We start from the raw sequence: 16,331 nt of genomic DNA, 5'->3' as shown, positions 1-16,331 counted from the left end.
AATTGCAGTCATTGCAACGAGGACTGTGTGCCGCTGAGTCAGAACGACAATTCAGGAAAAAAACAATACCACACATACACTCAGCAACATTTTTATTATTAACGTTTACTTTTACACATTCATACACACCTTTAGCAAAGGGAAGGGCTAGTAGAAGTGGATATTATGGTGGCGAAATGGGGATTTGCACAACTTGGTTGTGAGGGGAGTAAGAGATTGATTGATTGATCATTGTAACGTCTCCCATCACACAGATTTTGAGGGGATGGCAGCCTCTGACATGGGGAAGGAGTACACGTGCAGATGTGCCAGTGCTGTTGTATTGTGTCCAAAATACATTATTGAATGCAATCTTTAAGTCGGCACATTTGTTCACCAATTTGTCCACTTTGGCTTCCAGCCTGTCCATTTTCTTGTGCACAGAGTTTCTTTCCTTTCCTATGCTCGTATGCTGTTGTGGAAGGGTTGCTGCTTGTATTGCCTTGCTATCCTTTCCAATATGTTCTCTTACCGAAAAAAGAATGAGTTTGGTGTACATGCAGCAATATATATTACATAATGTATGGTTCACACTACTGTGCGTACCAATGGGGTTACTACATTGTCATTGCGTCATGAGGGAAATTTTCTTCCTGCCACTCTAAGGTGCTTGCTATTGCTGCGTTACAACAAAGACACGTAATGGTTCTGTAATTTTGTATACTGCAGCACCTGTGCAATTAGGTTTAGTGTCCTTACTACATTGTAGTGATGCTCTGGTCTTAGTACTTTCCACTCGTTACTCTGGCCGTTCGTTCCAGGTTAGAGTAGCAGTGAAGTAAGATTGTTGAAGGCAGACGTCACTTCGGTTGTTGATGCATTCTGTTATGGTGTCCTCCCCATGCCTTTGTCCTGTTAGCTTCATAAGTACACAGTTTGCAAACATACTCTATTTTCCCTTGCAATTCTTGTACATGTTGCTGTTTGTATATGCTATTTGAGTTTGGTGATTGGTACCACTATGTAAGAGAGCACTTGCCTTCCTGAGCAGGTTGGATGCCACCCGATCTCTGCAAACAGACGCATAGTCCGCGGCTGCTGTCCGCATTAACATGGTGCCAGCAGCAGTTTCACTATGTTGCACAGTATATCTTTACAAACTAAGGGTATCCTGCTAAAAGCCAAAGAAATTTACTGACAAAAAACGTTGTTATAGGGACGTTATGGTTAATTTGCACTAGTAAAAACCTATGCAATTCAGTGGACAAACGTTGTTACAGGGACGTTATGGTTACAGGTAAAACCAAAAAAAATAGAAATTTGCCAGTTATGGTAAGGTACGCAAGCATAACTCGCGCTACCACTGTGCACTGCACAGACTAACACCCATGACCTCAAAGATGACATCACAAATGTCATTGATGACATCACTGATGCCATCAAATGTGCCTTTAGTTTTCATAACAAGCCTCCACAAGGGATTGTCAATATAATGTTGGCACAAAACTATCAGGTGTCATTGGGAGAACTATCATGAGATAGATAATACATGGATGTATATTACCTTTTCTCCCACTCCCTACTTGCAATGGGCGAATATGCAATGTCCTCACAGTTTAGAACCTGGATAATGTAACTGTGCTAAAATGTGTTGAGTAGTTTGTGCAGGGCCATGCACACACTAATTAAGATGCTCACTTTGATCTGCTGTTGCATATTAAACCTATTGTGACTTTCTCCATCCAGCACCAGTCCTACTCGAGGCTTGTTTCCCCGGGTGTTGTCCATGTAAATAGAATTAAACAACTGATTAAGAGGTTGCCAGCAGTTACTCGACTGGCAGCTGTCACAAATCATACAATTAAGTGAAGACATATCACCTATCATTCTATGCTTGTGCAGTGTATATTGTTAACACAAACCACAAAAACACAATGGTGCAGACAAAAATATAATTGTTTATAAGAAAGGGAAAATAAATATTTTTTGAGCTAATGTAAACTGTTTTTGATTACATCATTTCTTCTAAAGAAAATAAAACATTTCACAAAAAGATGACAAATATTTACAAAACTTTCAACATAGAAAACACATCTTGGTAATACACAAATACATTTGGCTTTCAAAAGAAGAAAGAAAGAGAAGCTGAATTTAACAAATCGCGCTCAGTATGACAGCAGCCTAGGTCTGTCTTTAAGGCTTAATGTGCTGTCCATTCACGTGTCAGTTGTCAAAATGATATTCTTCACAGGCCACTCATGTCTACACTTTTGTCTTTTCTGGAGCGCCCCCTTGCCATACTCCTATAGGGGGGCTTTAGACGATACACAGTGATGATATAGGTCATCTAGATTGATTAAGCTGCTCTTCAAATTTTAGCGCAGTGATCCAGCTTGCACTACCTTGTAGAATGTGTGGTTTACACTGTATAATACTAGTTAGGGGGTATCATTATTGGAAATGTGCAATGAGCTTTTCAGTAAAATAGCCCATTAAACTTGGATCTGAGATTAAAACGTTTCAGAGACATTTGTTTGGTATAAAGTGTTCAATAAGCAAGTGAATGTTGAATTACCTTTTACTTTTTTCCATACTTTCCAAGGTAAAACCCACTGATGAAAACTTTTTCTCTGTAAAATGCTTCGATGATACCGTTCACAGCTTTAAAGTCCCCCCAAAATCTGAGCAGACAAGAAAGGTAATTTTCTTTTCTCGTTTTATCTTTTATGAAGTATGAACAATCAGTTTATATTGGGATTTGAAAAATAATGAATGCATTCACTAGGTTTTAGTCAACATTGATTAACGAATGCATTGTATGTTATACATATTTTTTTTAACAAGTTTATTTTAGCGGGCAGCACAACAGGAGACAATACAAGCATACGTAACAAAAAATAATTAGGACTAAGTGATTGTGGACCAACCGCCCAGTAGCTCCACCCCTGAACCCCCCATCTCCCCTTGTTCTTCGATCAGATCTCCCCCTGGTTCAGTGGAGCCGGCTCGTCCATGAGTAATTCTGGGCCCGGCTGTAGATCCAGTGGAGCTGGATGAGGTTTATTGGTCAGCCCCGGAAAGTTCCTGTCAAATTCCATAAGCGGGGCCCAAATGTCTGTGAACCAGTGCAGGAGGCCAGCTTTGACCGCCGTAACTTTTTCTACTACTAGAATGTCCCAAAATTTGATCCACCACAGAATCATAGAGAGGTCCTCGGTAGTCTTCCAAGTGTGGGCAATCGTGATTTTTCCTGCCAGTAGGAGTTTGTTCAGAAGTTTAGCAGTCCTCCCTGACCTTGGGTACATCCGCGGAGCTGGAGCGCCTAATAAAATGATTTCCGGCTCTCTAGGGATAATAACGTGAGTGATGTCTGCTTTGGCCGAGATGCACCGGTTCCAGAAAGTGGGCAGGTCCACCACATATGGAAATATGAGCCGGGCTGGCCACAATTATGTCAACATTGAGGATCGAGGGATTGGTTAAACCTATGCAGGCGGGTTGGCGGCGTGGTACCATCGCAGGCGTAGTTTGAGCACATTCCTGATTGGTGATACAAAAGGAGGAGGAGTGGGTCCTGGTCCATATGTCGACCCAGGTTTGGCCTTCCAGGGGGTGTCCCAGGTCTGCCTCCCACTGTGCCATGCAAGGGAGTCTGGTGCTAAGGACGTCATCCTGCAGTAGCTTGTAGAGAGTGGAGATCTTACCCCTATGCGGCAGTGCCTGCAAGGTAAGTTCTAGAGGGGAAGGGGCTCGTGTGGCTGCTTGTCGGGTCTGAGGATGAGAGCACCAATGCCAAAGTTGCGAGTAAGAGAACCTATCCGCTTCTGTGAGATGAAAGGTCGCTTTACATTGTTCAAAGGATCGGGGCTGACAGTTCTCAAACAGTTGTCCCAGGGATTCAAGCCCACCAGCCACCCAGTATTTGACGTGTCTAAGGTAGGACCCAGGTGTGAAGGCTGGATTGTGGAAAATCGGGGAAAGAGGGCTCATGCCATGTGGGACACCCTTGTGCTTTAATGCCCAGTCCCATACGCTGAGGTTATGCTTTGTGGAGGCAAAGATTCCCGTCCAGGTCCTCCGTAGCGGGGGTGAGATGTGTGGGGGGAAACGGAGGGGTAGTGTGAGGCGGGACTGCTCCAGTTCTATCCACTTCGGGGCCTCAGTAGTCCCGTCCCATGCTTCAACTCGCGCTAGTTCGGACGCTACGTGATATTTACGCAGGTCGGGGACCCCCAGACCCTCCTAGCGGGAGCTGTTGGTCATAGCCTTCTGGGCTGTTCTTGCCTTTCGACCCCTCCAAATGAACCAGAGCATTTTCCTCTGCATACGCTGAAGGGGGGGAGCGGGATAGGAGTCGGTAGAGAAGAGCAAGCGTAGAGGAATCGCGGGAGGAGATTCATCTTGCAGGCGGTGATCCGCCCGATGAGAGAGATTTCCTGCGAGGTCCAACGTTCAAGGTCCCCCTCCAGGTCTTTAAAGAGTGGGGGGAAATTTACTAAATATACGTCTTTGGGACAGGCCGGGATCTGGACCCCCAGTTATGGAATGGATTTCTCACTCCAGTGAATTAGGCATAGGGGTTTCAAGACCTCCAGTTCCTTGGACTCCAAGCCTATTCCCAGGGCTGTTGATTTTCTATAATTGATGCCAAATCCCGAGACTTCTGTGGAGTTCCTGAAGAGTTGATGTCAGGGAGGGACGGAGATCTGTTATGGATAACAGAACATTATCAGTATAAAGTGAGATCTTGTGCTGGGAGGTACCAACAGGGAGGCTTTTCATACTTGGGTCTATTTGAATCCGCTGGGCGAGGGGTTCCATTATTAGGGCAAATGGGAGGTGGGACAGGGGGCATTTCTGGTTCCGCAGGTCAAGGATATTGGGTCTGAGAAGTTGTGATTAACTCGAAGAAGGGTCTTTGGGTACTGGTGGTTGGCGCAGACCAATTTTTTAAAGTTCGGCCAAAGTGAAAAGCTTCCAGGGTGAGTTGGAGAAAGGACCAATATACTTTGTCTAAGGCCTTGGTGGAGTCCAGCGCCAGCAGGGCCAATTTGTGCGAATCTTGGGCTGCAATGTCCACTAAGTTCAAGGCTCTGCGGATGTTGTCTCCAGTGGACCTATGCCTTATAAATCCGGTCTGATCTTGGTCGACCAAGGTGGACAAGATGGAAGCCAGGCGATTAGATATATATATATATATATTGGCATCAATGTTCAATAAGGAAATTGGTCTGTACGAGGCATTGGGCCTCATTATGATTCTGGCGCTAGCCATGCCGGTAAATACCGGCACAGCTTCCACCAGAGTCATGAATTTACCGGCAATGGGCAAATAGCAGGGTATTCCAGCCCCGGTGGACCCGGAAATTGCCCATTGCCGGTATTTATTACTCCCCATTCCCATTTGACTCCCATTGGACTCAATGGGAATGGGGAGGCCGGATGCACCGGCACCATTCATGAATGGTGCCGGTGCATCCGTCGAGGTCTGCTCGCGGGTGCCGGTACGCCCGCCAGGTCAGACCTGGTGGCCGGGAAGGCACCCGCGAGAAGAACTCGTAGTTTGCCGGTCCAATAACAACAGTACCAGCAAGCTTACAGGTACCGTAGTTACCGGCCCGGCAAGCTTGTAATGAGGCCCATTGTCTCTGGGGTTTTTGCCGGGTTTAAGTACGAGCACGGTTATGGATTCTTGCATGGATGGGGTGATAATGCCAGTGATACCAAATGAATTGAAGAGGGTAGTTGGGGGGGCAACCAGCTGGGGGCAGAACAGTTTATAAAACCTTGTTGTGAACCCTTCGGGGCCTGGGGCTCTAGGCTTTAGGGACTTAATGGCAGCTTGCACCTCCTCACTTGTGATTGGTGCTTCCAATGCCTCTCTGTTGGGCTCATCAAGGTGTGGGAGGGACGCTTCCTGAAGATATTTTGCCTGTTCTGCTTTGTCTCGAGGCATTGCAGCCATCGTTTCAGCGAGTTGCGATGCAGCCAATTGCAGTTTCTCGATCCACGTTTTGGACCCGGCCTTGGGGGTCGCGGAGGCCCACTATGGTGTTCTTTCTTTTCGTTTTAGCCAATTTCTCCAATAGGAGTTTGTTCTCTTTATTGCTCCTAGCATAGTAGCCTTGCTTGGATTTGGCCAGTAAGTGTGCCTAATCTTCAGCGTAATGGATTTCTAACTTCTTTCGAGCAGACTGTAGGATGTGTTGGGTCTTGTGGGACCACCCCTTTTCTCACATGCAGCGCCTCGCCCTTTTGGACATCTCTTCTAGTTCCTTGCGGGCCTGTTTGTGTTTACAATATGCTGCCCCCTGGGCGATCAATTTTTCCCTCAATACTGCTTTCATGGCATCCCAGGTGTTGGCTAGGGACGTGTCCTCCACCGGGTTCTCCCGAAAGAAGTTTCGGATCGTTTTAGCTATGGAGTCTCTTAGCGGCATCTCATTCAGGATGAAATCGTATAGGTTCCAGCTGCTTCATGGAGGTGGATTAACGTTGTGGGCCTGCAGCGTCAGTTTAACTGGGGCATGATCCGAAAGCACTGTCAATCCCAAGGCTACTTCGTCTACATAGGAGAGAATTTGTGGGGAGGTCAGGATCAAGTCTATTCGGGAGGACTTCCTGTGAACATACGAAAAGGAGTAGTCGTCTTTTTCGCCTTGGTGGAGCACCCTCCGTGAGTCCACCACCCCCAGAGTCCGGAAGAAGTGGAGCAGTTTTGTGGCGAGTTTAAAGTCTCAGGAGGTTGCGGCCTGTCCCACAGGGGGTCTGTGACCCCATTAAAGTCCCCCCCTTTTGATTATCTGGCCCTCAACAAAGGGCAGCAGGGAATCGCCCAGAGATTCATAGAATGCCTCTTGACCCTCGTTGGGGGCATAAACCAAGAGGAATGAATAAAGTTGACCAAATACGAAGCCTTTGACTGCTGCAAATCACCCCTCCAGGCATAGTACAGTCTCCAGAGCCTGGAATTGGACGTTTCTTGCAAAAAGAATGGTGGTGCCCCTTTTTTTGGACCCATTAGAAGCAAGGTACTGGAGAGGGAAATGTCTATTTCGGAGGCGTGAGAAGTCCATTGGCAGCAGGTGTTTCCTGTAAAAAAGATCACAGGCCTTCCATCTCTTGGAGCCGTTTCATTTGAAGGGGGAGTTCAGGCCTTTTGTGTTAAGCGAGATAAAGTTCAACTTCTGGTGCGGTGGGGAGTCCTACAGGACGTTCTTTCTCCGTGGGAGAGGGGCCTGGGGTGACTCAGTCGCCATCCATGTCCTCCGTCATTGTGTCTCCGTAGTGTAGCCAGGGCTTTAACTTAAGTTCCAACATGAAGATTTAAGAGTAAACTTATAGGAAGCCAATCCATCTTTGTTGGCGACTTCCTCAACCAACTGAAACAAATTGGTCTGTATTCTACTACAAGGGCGTTCTGGTGACATCCACCTTGGAGTTGGGCATGTGCCGTGTGAAGCCCGCTACCAATGTCTAGAAGCTTTGCGTTCCTTAATATTCTGAATGCAGCTGGATCGACTGCTCGAGCTCAGAAGCCTGTGGAAAGGAGGGCAGCAGGCCTTGGGAGACCATCGCTTTGTAGCCCCTCGGGTCCTGAAAATGGGTCATCTTGCGTTCCGATCTTTCGGCACCTTCGTCCAGGTCGTGCGTTTTGGTTTTGGAGGGGAATTCTCCGGACCATCTTCCGGGCGGTCAGGCAGGGCGTCTTCCATCCTTCCAGGGGACTTGGCATGTAAGATTGATGCTGCATCTTCCAGGTGTCCTATCGTTCGGGATACTCCTTTGTAAGAGAATTGCAGCACCTTTGGGAATAGCCAGTGGTACATGATGTGTTGGTCCCGGAGGAACATTGTTGGGGGCCTCAGAGCCCTTGTTTTTGTATTGTCGCCATGGCCAGGTCTTGATAAATTTGGAGGGGGGAGCCCTGGAACATCAGCTCCTCCCGGATCGTCCTATTGCATGATAGCCTCTTTGGTTGTGTAGAAATGCACCCGGGTAATTACATCTGGGGGGTAGTCCGTCTCCACCCCTCGACGAGGCCGGAGTCTATGGTGCGGTCCAGCATGAGCTGTGATTTATCCAAGTGTGGCAGCAAGGATTGAAAAATGTCGCCCACATACTCTGTGAGATTCTGGTCTAGGATCGAGTAAGGAACTCCCCGAAAACGTAACTTGTTCCGTCGCCCTGTTCTCGAGGTCCTCCTGTTTAAATTCTAGGATCTCGTTTTTTGCTGATTAGGGCCTGGATAGAGCGCTGTACCTCTAAGATAGTTGCTGAGTGTTCTTGGGTCAGGTCGTCTACTTCCCCCAGTCTCTGTTCCACCTCGGTGACTGTGCTCCTCCTGTTCTAGTTTGGTAGTGAGCTCCGTCATACAGGATCTAAATTCAGCTTTGATGTCGAACATAAAGGCTTGGATGTCCCCCTTGGTTGCCAGCTGTCCCGCACCTTCAGAGGACGTTTGAGGCGGGGATTTTGGTGTTTCAGGCTTTTTCCCTTTGTCAGCTGGGAGGAGCATAGTGGTGATGTTGGCGCTTTTGGTAGATTTGAGGTGTTTGGCCATTTCTGCGGTATCCCGTTGGGGTTCACTGCGTGGCCTTTGGGTAGTGGTAAATGGGGACTGCCCAAAACTTTCTTCTCAGGTTGGGTGTTTGGGGGGGGCGCGGTCGTCTCTCCCAATCTAGCCAGAGCAAGCAAACGGAGGCATAGGTCAGGCCCAGCAGGAATAAATATAAGTTTCAGCCCTGGGCCACTTACAGGCGTTGAAGGCGCTACTTCATGTGTTGTCAAGGAGCCTTCCGGGGGGGGGGGGGGGGATGTCGTAGGTAGTTCTGCCAGCAGTTACTCGGTGCTGCGTCAGCTGCGGCTGATTGCCACCTGGGAAGTGAGAGAGGCAGCCAGGGGCCCAGGATCTCATTTCAGCGCAGCTCAATGAGGCGAGGGACTCCCTATCTCAAGGCTCAGGATTGACGCTTATGTAGGTTGACTTGACTGTTAGAGGGCCAGATGATCCTGTCACCAGGTCAATGATGAGGGTGTCTCTAGCGCGAAGATGGTTGGCCTTGGGAGCTGAAGTCAGGGAGCTGAGGATCGATTTGGTACGTCCATGTAGCTGGTCCAAGGGGGGGGCTAGGCCTCCGGGGCAGAGAAATGCTGGTGACCTGGTTAGGGAGCAGGGACTGCGCCTCAGAGTGTTGCTGTGTATTGGGAGCCCCCTCCTGATCCAGTGCCAGAGTGTCAAAAATATGGCCGAATTCTGGGTGCAGGGCGTGATCCGGGGCGAGGACTGCGCAGAGTCAACGGCGCAGGAGCCCACATAGACGTCAGATGCCCAGAGGAGCAATGGGCTCAGAGGAGTTCAAGGGAGGTTGGTCCGGGTCACTTGTTATATCTAGGGACCAGGGTTCATCCCTCCTAGTGGAGCGGGAGGCCGTGCCCAATCTCAACAATGCTGCGGTTGCCGCAGGAAAGCCGTTGAGGGGCGCAAGGCTTCTCAGCTATCTTCCTCCCTCCTAACATGATGTGGGCTCCCCCTTAGATCTGAGCTACCCTCTCCAGCTGGGTCTGGCTTGTCATGGCTCAGTATGCAGGTCGTCCTGTGGGTTTAGATAATCATGGTTCTGGCGGCAGATACACATCTTGTATATCAGGACATAAACAAAATGCATATAAAACATTACCAACGTTGAAACATGCTTTGCAGCCTGCAGGTTTTCGGAAGACGTTTTTCCCTGGTAGCTGGAAGTTGTCGTGGAAGCTCAGTACTCGTTGTCAAGGGGGAGGTATCCACATTCTGCACATCTACGACTGGGTCACGTGTTCACTGCTACTTAGCACCGCCTTTGCTAACGTTCTCGGCTTCTGATTTAGCATTTTGGCTTTTGAAGTTGCTACGTTCATTGTTCCTGTTTACTCACTTGTCCTTTTTTCCGGATTACCCTTTGTACTGCGTTTCCTATCGATTCCCTGTCAACCTCTGCTTTACTGCTTCTGGCTTCTCCTTGGCTACGTTACCTGATCTGCACGGCAAATGACTTGGACCGCATTATTGGTACTGCTTCTGGTTTCCCTTCAGCTACGTTACCTGATCTGCACGGCAAACGACTTGGACCGTATCACGGATATTGCGTTTGGATCTTCCTTGACTACGTTTCCTGAACTGCACGACAATGACTGGAACTGCCTTTCATTCAATAACATTGGATTTATGGGATAGCACACACGGACTAGAGACTTCCTTTGTGTGTGTTAGGCGTCCGCGTTCCGTCGGGGCAGCTTGTGTTTTTTGGGACTCAGTAGGTGTACGCGTGCCGTTGGGAATAGTCTGTTTTGGATTATACTATTTTACACAAACTGAACATCAACCGTCAGACTTCCTACCAATACAAAAAGGATAATTCCTGGTAAGGTTAACCTCTGATTCCCTTTGGTTTCCTATCCTTTTGCTGGTATTCTAGTAGTAACTCCTCTCTTATTCCAGAGTGTTTTCTTGGTGACTGTGTGCCTATCTGTTATTAGAAGGTATTGGGTTTTACAGCAACCATCCCACAGGTTAGTGAGTCTTTTGCCTTAGTCCATGTTAGAAATTATTGGTATACTTGAATTCTAACCTAGAGTATTTTCCTTGCAGCCATCCACGTCTCGGAGGGATCCATCTTCCGATTAATAGATCCTTCTGCATGTTATTTACATTCAGAAGATTACATTAGTAGGAAGAAAATCATTCTTCACTACGAGGTCAAATTTTGGAAGTAGATTTCTGGCATGGCTTTGGTGGGTGTTTGGTGTAATCGGTCTCCTCAGTGCTGGCCGTATCTCCCGGCCCCCTTCGGCAAGCTAAGCAGGGAGCGGGTGAACGGGACGCCGCAGAAAAGTTTTTTTCCCCCTGCCCCAGCTGTTTGGGCGGGTCTGGCGATTTCGAATATAAACTCCGCCGGCCCACGGCTTCTCCGCTCACAGCGGGGCGAAGAAACTGGAGCGAGAGCTGCAGAGTAGGATTTCAATGGCGCTGGGCCACGGAGCGACTTCTCCACAGCGTGTGAAGTTGGATGGGGCTTCAGCGCACCTCTCACTGTGGTGAGCGATCGGAGAGGTCGCAGATCACTGCTTCTGGGTAGAGTCCTCCTGAGCACTCCATGGGTTAGGTCAGCTAGGCTTTGGGTCACAGTGGCTTCATCTCTCTGGTCCGCGATGGTCGCCCGCCATTTTAGAATGCATCAGCGGCAGGCGCTCTGGAAAACAGCTTCAGTCGGGGAAAAGAGTAAATGTTAGCGGCTCAGCCTGCTACATACTGCGGACCAGACATTCCGGTTTTGGAAAACTTCATTTCTCTCATTGGAATAACTGCAGGAACTGCATCTTTTTAGTTTGTAAAGCGGGCTTCACACGGAGGCCATTAGAGGAGCAGCCTCATCGATGGCGCTCCAGGCCATGCCCCCTATGTTATACATATTGTTCCCAATGGTTGTATGGTAGACAAAAGCTACATTTTATACTTTATTTGTGGCCCATCATTTTCCTTTAAGAATAGGAAAAGCAAATGTTCAGTGTTTGTTAGGAGCCCACATTTAATAATTCCAAATATATTGCTAAAATCATTTGGTGAGAAAAATGATCTAGCATGTTGGTGAAACCTATTTAGCACCAGGGACATGTCTTTTAATCTTGCTAGAGTTTCACATTATTGCCACGAATATTTATATCACAAAAGACAGTTTAATTTAAAAAAAATACTGGTCATTTTAGTATATCAGTTTAACTGATTAATTGCGAGAAATGAAGGGGGATGGTATGTTTTAGCAGAGGTCCTTGCAGGTTGTCTTCCAGCCTGGTCAAGTATTCACAAAATAATATAAAACGTACTTTGTGAAACCTATTTCAGCTGGTACCAGGAGCAGACTAGCACCTGCTTGCCGGCCACTTCTGACCTCATGGAACAAATGCATCCTGTAGACTGTTACATTTTCCCTGGTGACAAGCTGACTCCTTTCTACCAGCCAGTCTTTCAACTTTAACGCCTTATTTGTTTTCTGATGGCTCGGTGCTAGTTTCTTGCTTGTGTTAGGTAGAAACCTGCTGTGCAGTTCCCTTGGGGACCACTGCAAAAGATTTAGGACTACAGGTGTTTGGCAGTAAACCCACTTGGTAGCAGTCTGTACCACACAGATTCACTTGGTAGCTGTGGCTGAGCAGTCAGACTTCCCTCAAGAAGAGTTAGGCAGTATATAGAGTATACACAATAGGTACAGAGACACAGTAGCACAAACAAACACTGACCAGAGCTTTGGTGTAAAAGTATATAATTATTTATTTAAAAACACACTTGTGATTTACACTAGCAAAAACGAGGTAAGTAAATTCAGCACACAGTCACTATCATATATATACAACCCTATTCACTTATTAGACAAGTCTTAGTGAGAAACACCACTTATTTTCAGACAGAGGTGAGCGCTTAACATAAGTTGACACTCTAATAAGTTGTAAAGAAAGGGAGGGAAAAAGGCAGAGTTAAGGAAGAACACAAGTTTCAATACTTTTACAAAGAACCACAGTAAGGCAGGATAGGCAGAGTTATACTGGAGAGCAAGGAAGTCAATTGCAAGGCCCACTCTTGGAGAGAGCAAGCAGAAGGGGTCCAGGTTTACACAGTGGGGTTATGCCCAAAGAGTCTTGTAGATAGTTCGCACAAAAAGGATGAAATTAAAGTCAGGAAAAGTTAGCTAGGTTGTCCCAGGCTAGCCCAGGTTAGAAAGTCGAGGCTTTACTGTCGCCCCGAACGATCTGTCGCAAGGGAAGCCAGGCGGGACACAGTACCTTAAGTGTGAAGGAAGCTCCAGCGGGGGCAGATGTTCCTGGCAGCAGGTGCAAGTCGGTGTTTCGTCCGGAGGAAGAAGAGGTCTCGCCGTGGAGGAAAGATGAAGGTCTTTGCACTGCCAGGGAAGAAACCAGCCGCGGAGTTCTCCGGTTAAAAGGCACTACCCTTCTCTTCGCGGTAGTGGTAAACCGTGGTATTCCGGTTGCCGGGGTGCTTGGCACGGGCAAGGCGGCCACGAGATGCTCCAGGAAGGTGAAAAGAAGGCAAAACTGGTTATCCCCACCAGTCAAAGGAAGAAGACTCTCCGGACTGGAGATCTCCTCTGTCGTTGGGAAAAGTGGTGAGACGGTTCAGCAGGGCTCCACCGGTGGTGTCGTCGTTGCAGGTCGGCTCAGCTTCTCCCTCCTCGGATTCTTAGGTCCTGTGGTGACTTCTGAAGTTCCAGTCCCCAAAGCCCTGCTTTTATGCAGCACACGCCCATTCACTCAGTCTAGCTGTCAATCAAGCATGCTAAGTGGTGAGCCGGCCGGCTCACCACTTGGGCCAATCACACAAGAGTGCGACTTGAGTTGCCGAGGCAACTCAGTCCAGGGTGCCTAAACCCCCTCCCACACCCCCTGTGGTACCCAGACAGAGTGGCACCCCTTTTGGAGGCTTCTGTGGAGAAGCCCACCAAAAAGTGTAACAAAGGGCTCGACTTGGGTTGGAGTCACAGAAGAGAACACAAACGCTATTTTAGAATAGAGTTCTGGCAAAAAATACCAACCGGTGAATTAATATTAAATAAATAAACCGGCTGTATGTTCGAGGCTATAAGAATTAAATAATTAAAGTTGGTAGCCTCGAACAATGGGAAAATCCCATAGAGCTATATTCGCGGTCGAATATAAAAAGTAGTATCCACTGCCACCAGCCAAAACTCAATCAGGGGGGACGGAGATGTGCCCCCTCGAACAACAGACCCCGGGGCAATCGAATTGCCCCGACCAGTACGTCCACAATATGATGGTTTGTACTGGTTTCTGTTCATAATTTGGGACTAGTAAAGCCAATGGTGACTTTACATGCCCTGGGAGACGATAGTCAGTCCCAGGGTATGGAGTCTATGTTGGGGGTGGCTACGACACCCCTGGGTTACGGCACAGAGGGTGCTGTGTAACCCACATAAAAAACACATGAGACCCTATGGAGTAAAAGACCCCATAGCCCATAAAACACATTGAAAGATAAAGGAACACCTCAAATCATGTCTAAGAGTGGGAGTAAAAGAATCTCACTCTTGGCAGGAGAGAAAAAAATAAACCCCAAAAATCCTGCAAAGCTGCTGGGGGACTCACTAGGTTTGGGAAATTAGCCTTACAGAGAATTCTCCCTAACAGCTTGTGGTCACACTCTTTGGCCATTGGTTACTGCTGGGGCAATCGTTTTGGTTATTGAACAAAGCATCTGTCACATTTTGTCTCAAATCCACATGTAAAATGAGTTTGAATCTTTCTAGCATGTTATCCCAGACAGAGCGGGCTCACTTTTTTAGCAGAAATAGAGCCATGTGTATGACCTCTATCTTAGCCCAGGTTTCTAACCAGCTGCAACTTGCCAAAGTGCATCCTTTTGGGAGTTCAGTGTGTAACAAGGCCAGTACTCTGACAAGGTTTAGGCCTGCCACCAAGCAATCTAGAGCAAGACTTTGCCCCTTCCGCTTGTACCTGCATTCTTAATTGCAGCACACCTTTTGTCTCACACATATTTCTTTCCATTATGCTTGCCAGTTTTCTTCTGTTAGAGTATCGACTGCAGACAACCTGGTGAACGTGAAAGTACAAGTAGCGCCCCACCACCGTGCCATGTTATTTGAGTTTGAGGAATCATATCAAAATGTTGTCACGATTGTGGCGACATTACTAATATTGCGCCTAAGCGCAGTACAAAAATCCTGACCCCCCCCCATTACACCGACTAAGGTGAGCGGGGATTGCGGGGGTGTCACCTCCTCCCCTTAATCTGTGCAATTGGGGTCAGGGGCTGCAGTGGTGTCCCCCGCTTAGCATTATGGTAAGCGACCTATAGGATTTGAATTTTTTAAAGGATCCAGCAGTGTCAGCACTGCCCCACGTAAGTGGGAGGAACTGGCGCTGCAGGGGTACAAGGCAGTTGGCGGCGCACACAGAGGTGAGCCGCACTAAAGGTAAGTGGGGTGGGGGATGCGGTTGGAGGATTGCGGGCTGGGGCATGCGGTCAAACGTGATCTATCTGATCACTGCGCCACAGCGTAATTGGTGTCTACATTTTCGTCAGCGGAATTACAGACAGTGCAGTGATCACATAGATTCGAGTCTTATACACCCGTAAAGTACAACCCCCAAGGATGCAGCGAACCTGGCATTACACAGCAAATGCAAGGGCAGTCTGGGACAAAGAGAGCGGGCCGCAGGACATACACGATTGTACTACCCACAGTGGTCAGCCCTAGCCCACCAAGGACAAGAACAGGAAGCAGGGGCATTGCTACCCCAGAGATTTACTGTACAAACCACGGAAGCCAGACCCCTGAGACGACCCTGGATTCTATCCCACTAGCGCTGCTATGGCAATTACATGATGCGTGGAGGAAGTGGCTGGGGCTTAAGCCCCACTTCATGCTTTTTCCCCTCACACATACACACCGTCTCTGAGGGACAGGGAAGGATTTGACAAGGCCAGAAGACCAATCCCTAGGATGGATGAGAAGACATGGCCTGAATGAGCAGAGAGAGGGTAGTTTGAGACAGGCATTGTAATCAAGGAGAGACACAGACTCAAAGATAAGTTTTCAAAACCTTTATTTCTAAAGGTTCTTGGGTTGGTGTAATGCCTAACTGGTCCTAACACTAAAGGGATGATTCCCTCAGCTGATATAGCTAAGGGCCGTCGAAGTCTGAAAGTCCCAAAATAAGTCTCAGCGTCTAAACCTATCCTTGTCCTCACTCTACAACAAAAATGTGTTAGGAAGTCTTTTAAAACAAATGTTCTGTGGTTCAACCAAAAATAGGAAACGTTGGTGGGTTTCAGGGTTTTCTCAAACGAGAGTTCAACACGAAGGGCTGTTCACCAGAACATCTTCACAGCTCTTGCAGTAGTCTCCAAATCCTTCTCAAAGTCTTACATTCCTTGGTATTGCCTTTCCCAAGCTTTCACTTTTCCAAGATCAGGGTTTCACAACAAAAGATAATACACAGTTCCTTATTCAAAAACACAAGTTCAAGTATTCAACTTTGTCTGGTCCCTCAGGGTTCCTTTACCCAAGCGTAGGCCCTTTTCAGTTCTTAAACACAGATTCAACCTGTCAGGATGAACCTTCCCTTTTTATGCATGGTTCGGTCACACAAACTTCACTTGTGGGGCACAGAGACTTTAAAAACCACCAGGTTCTTAATTTCTCCTTGGCGTGACCACTCCAATTTGTAACCCATCCTTATTTCCTTGTACTGGCTTTTCCTTTGACTGTCCTCTTTGGGTGTGGCCGACTGTGCAGCCTTGCACCATATCTTGTTCATCT

The 16,331-nt window shown here is 47.7% G+C and overlaps 1 protein-coding gene across 8 annotated transcripts in view; it reads left to right on the top strand.

The window, feature by feature from the left end:
• The window catches only part of OSBPL1A (oxysterol binding protein like 1A), a 2,815,351-nt gene that overhangs the window by 816,547 nt on the left and 1,982,473 nt on the right, over positions 1–16,331 (top strand). For all 8 annotated transcript variants that reach the window (XM_069620918.1, XM_069620915.1, XM_069620919.1 and 5 more), the window contains one exon: positions 2,582–2,677. In XM_069620918.1, coding sequence (XP_069477019.1) covers positions 2,582–2,677 — 96 coding nt within the window. The remainder of the gene's footprint in view (positions 1–2,581; positions 2,678–16,331) is intronic.

Source organism: Ambystoma mexicanum, chromosome 5q (genome assembly GCF_040938575.1).
Source record: "Ambystoma mexicanum isolate Mex_15411 chromosome 5q, UKY_AmexF1_1, whole genome shotgun sequence".
NCBI classification, from domain to species: domain Eukaryota; kingdom Metazoa; phylum Chordata; class Amphibia; order Caudata; family Ambystomatidae; genus Ambystoma; species Ambystoma mexicanum.
Note: the sequence above shows the minus strand (reverse complement) of the source record. Positions and strands in the feature narration are given on the sequence as shown.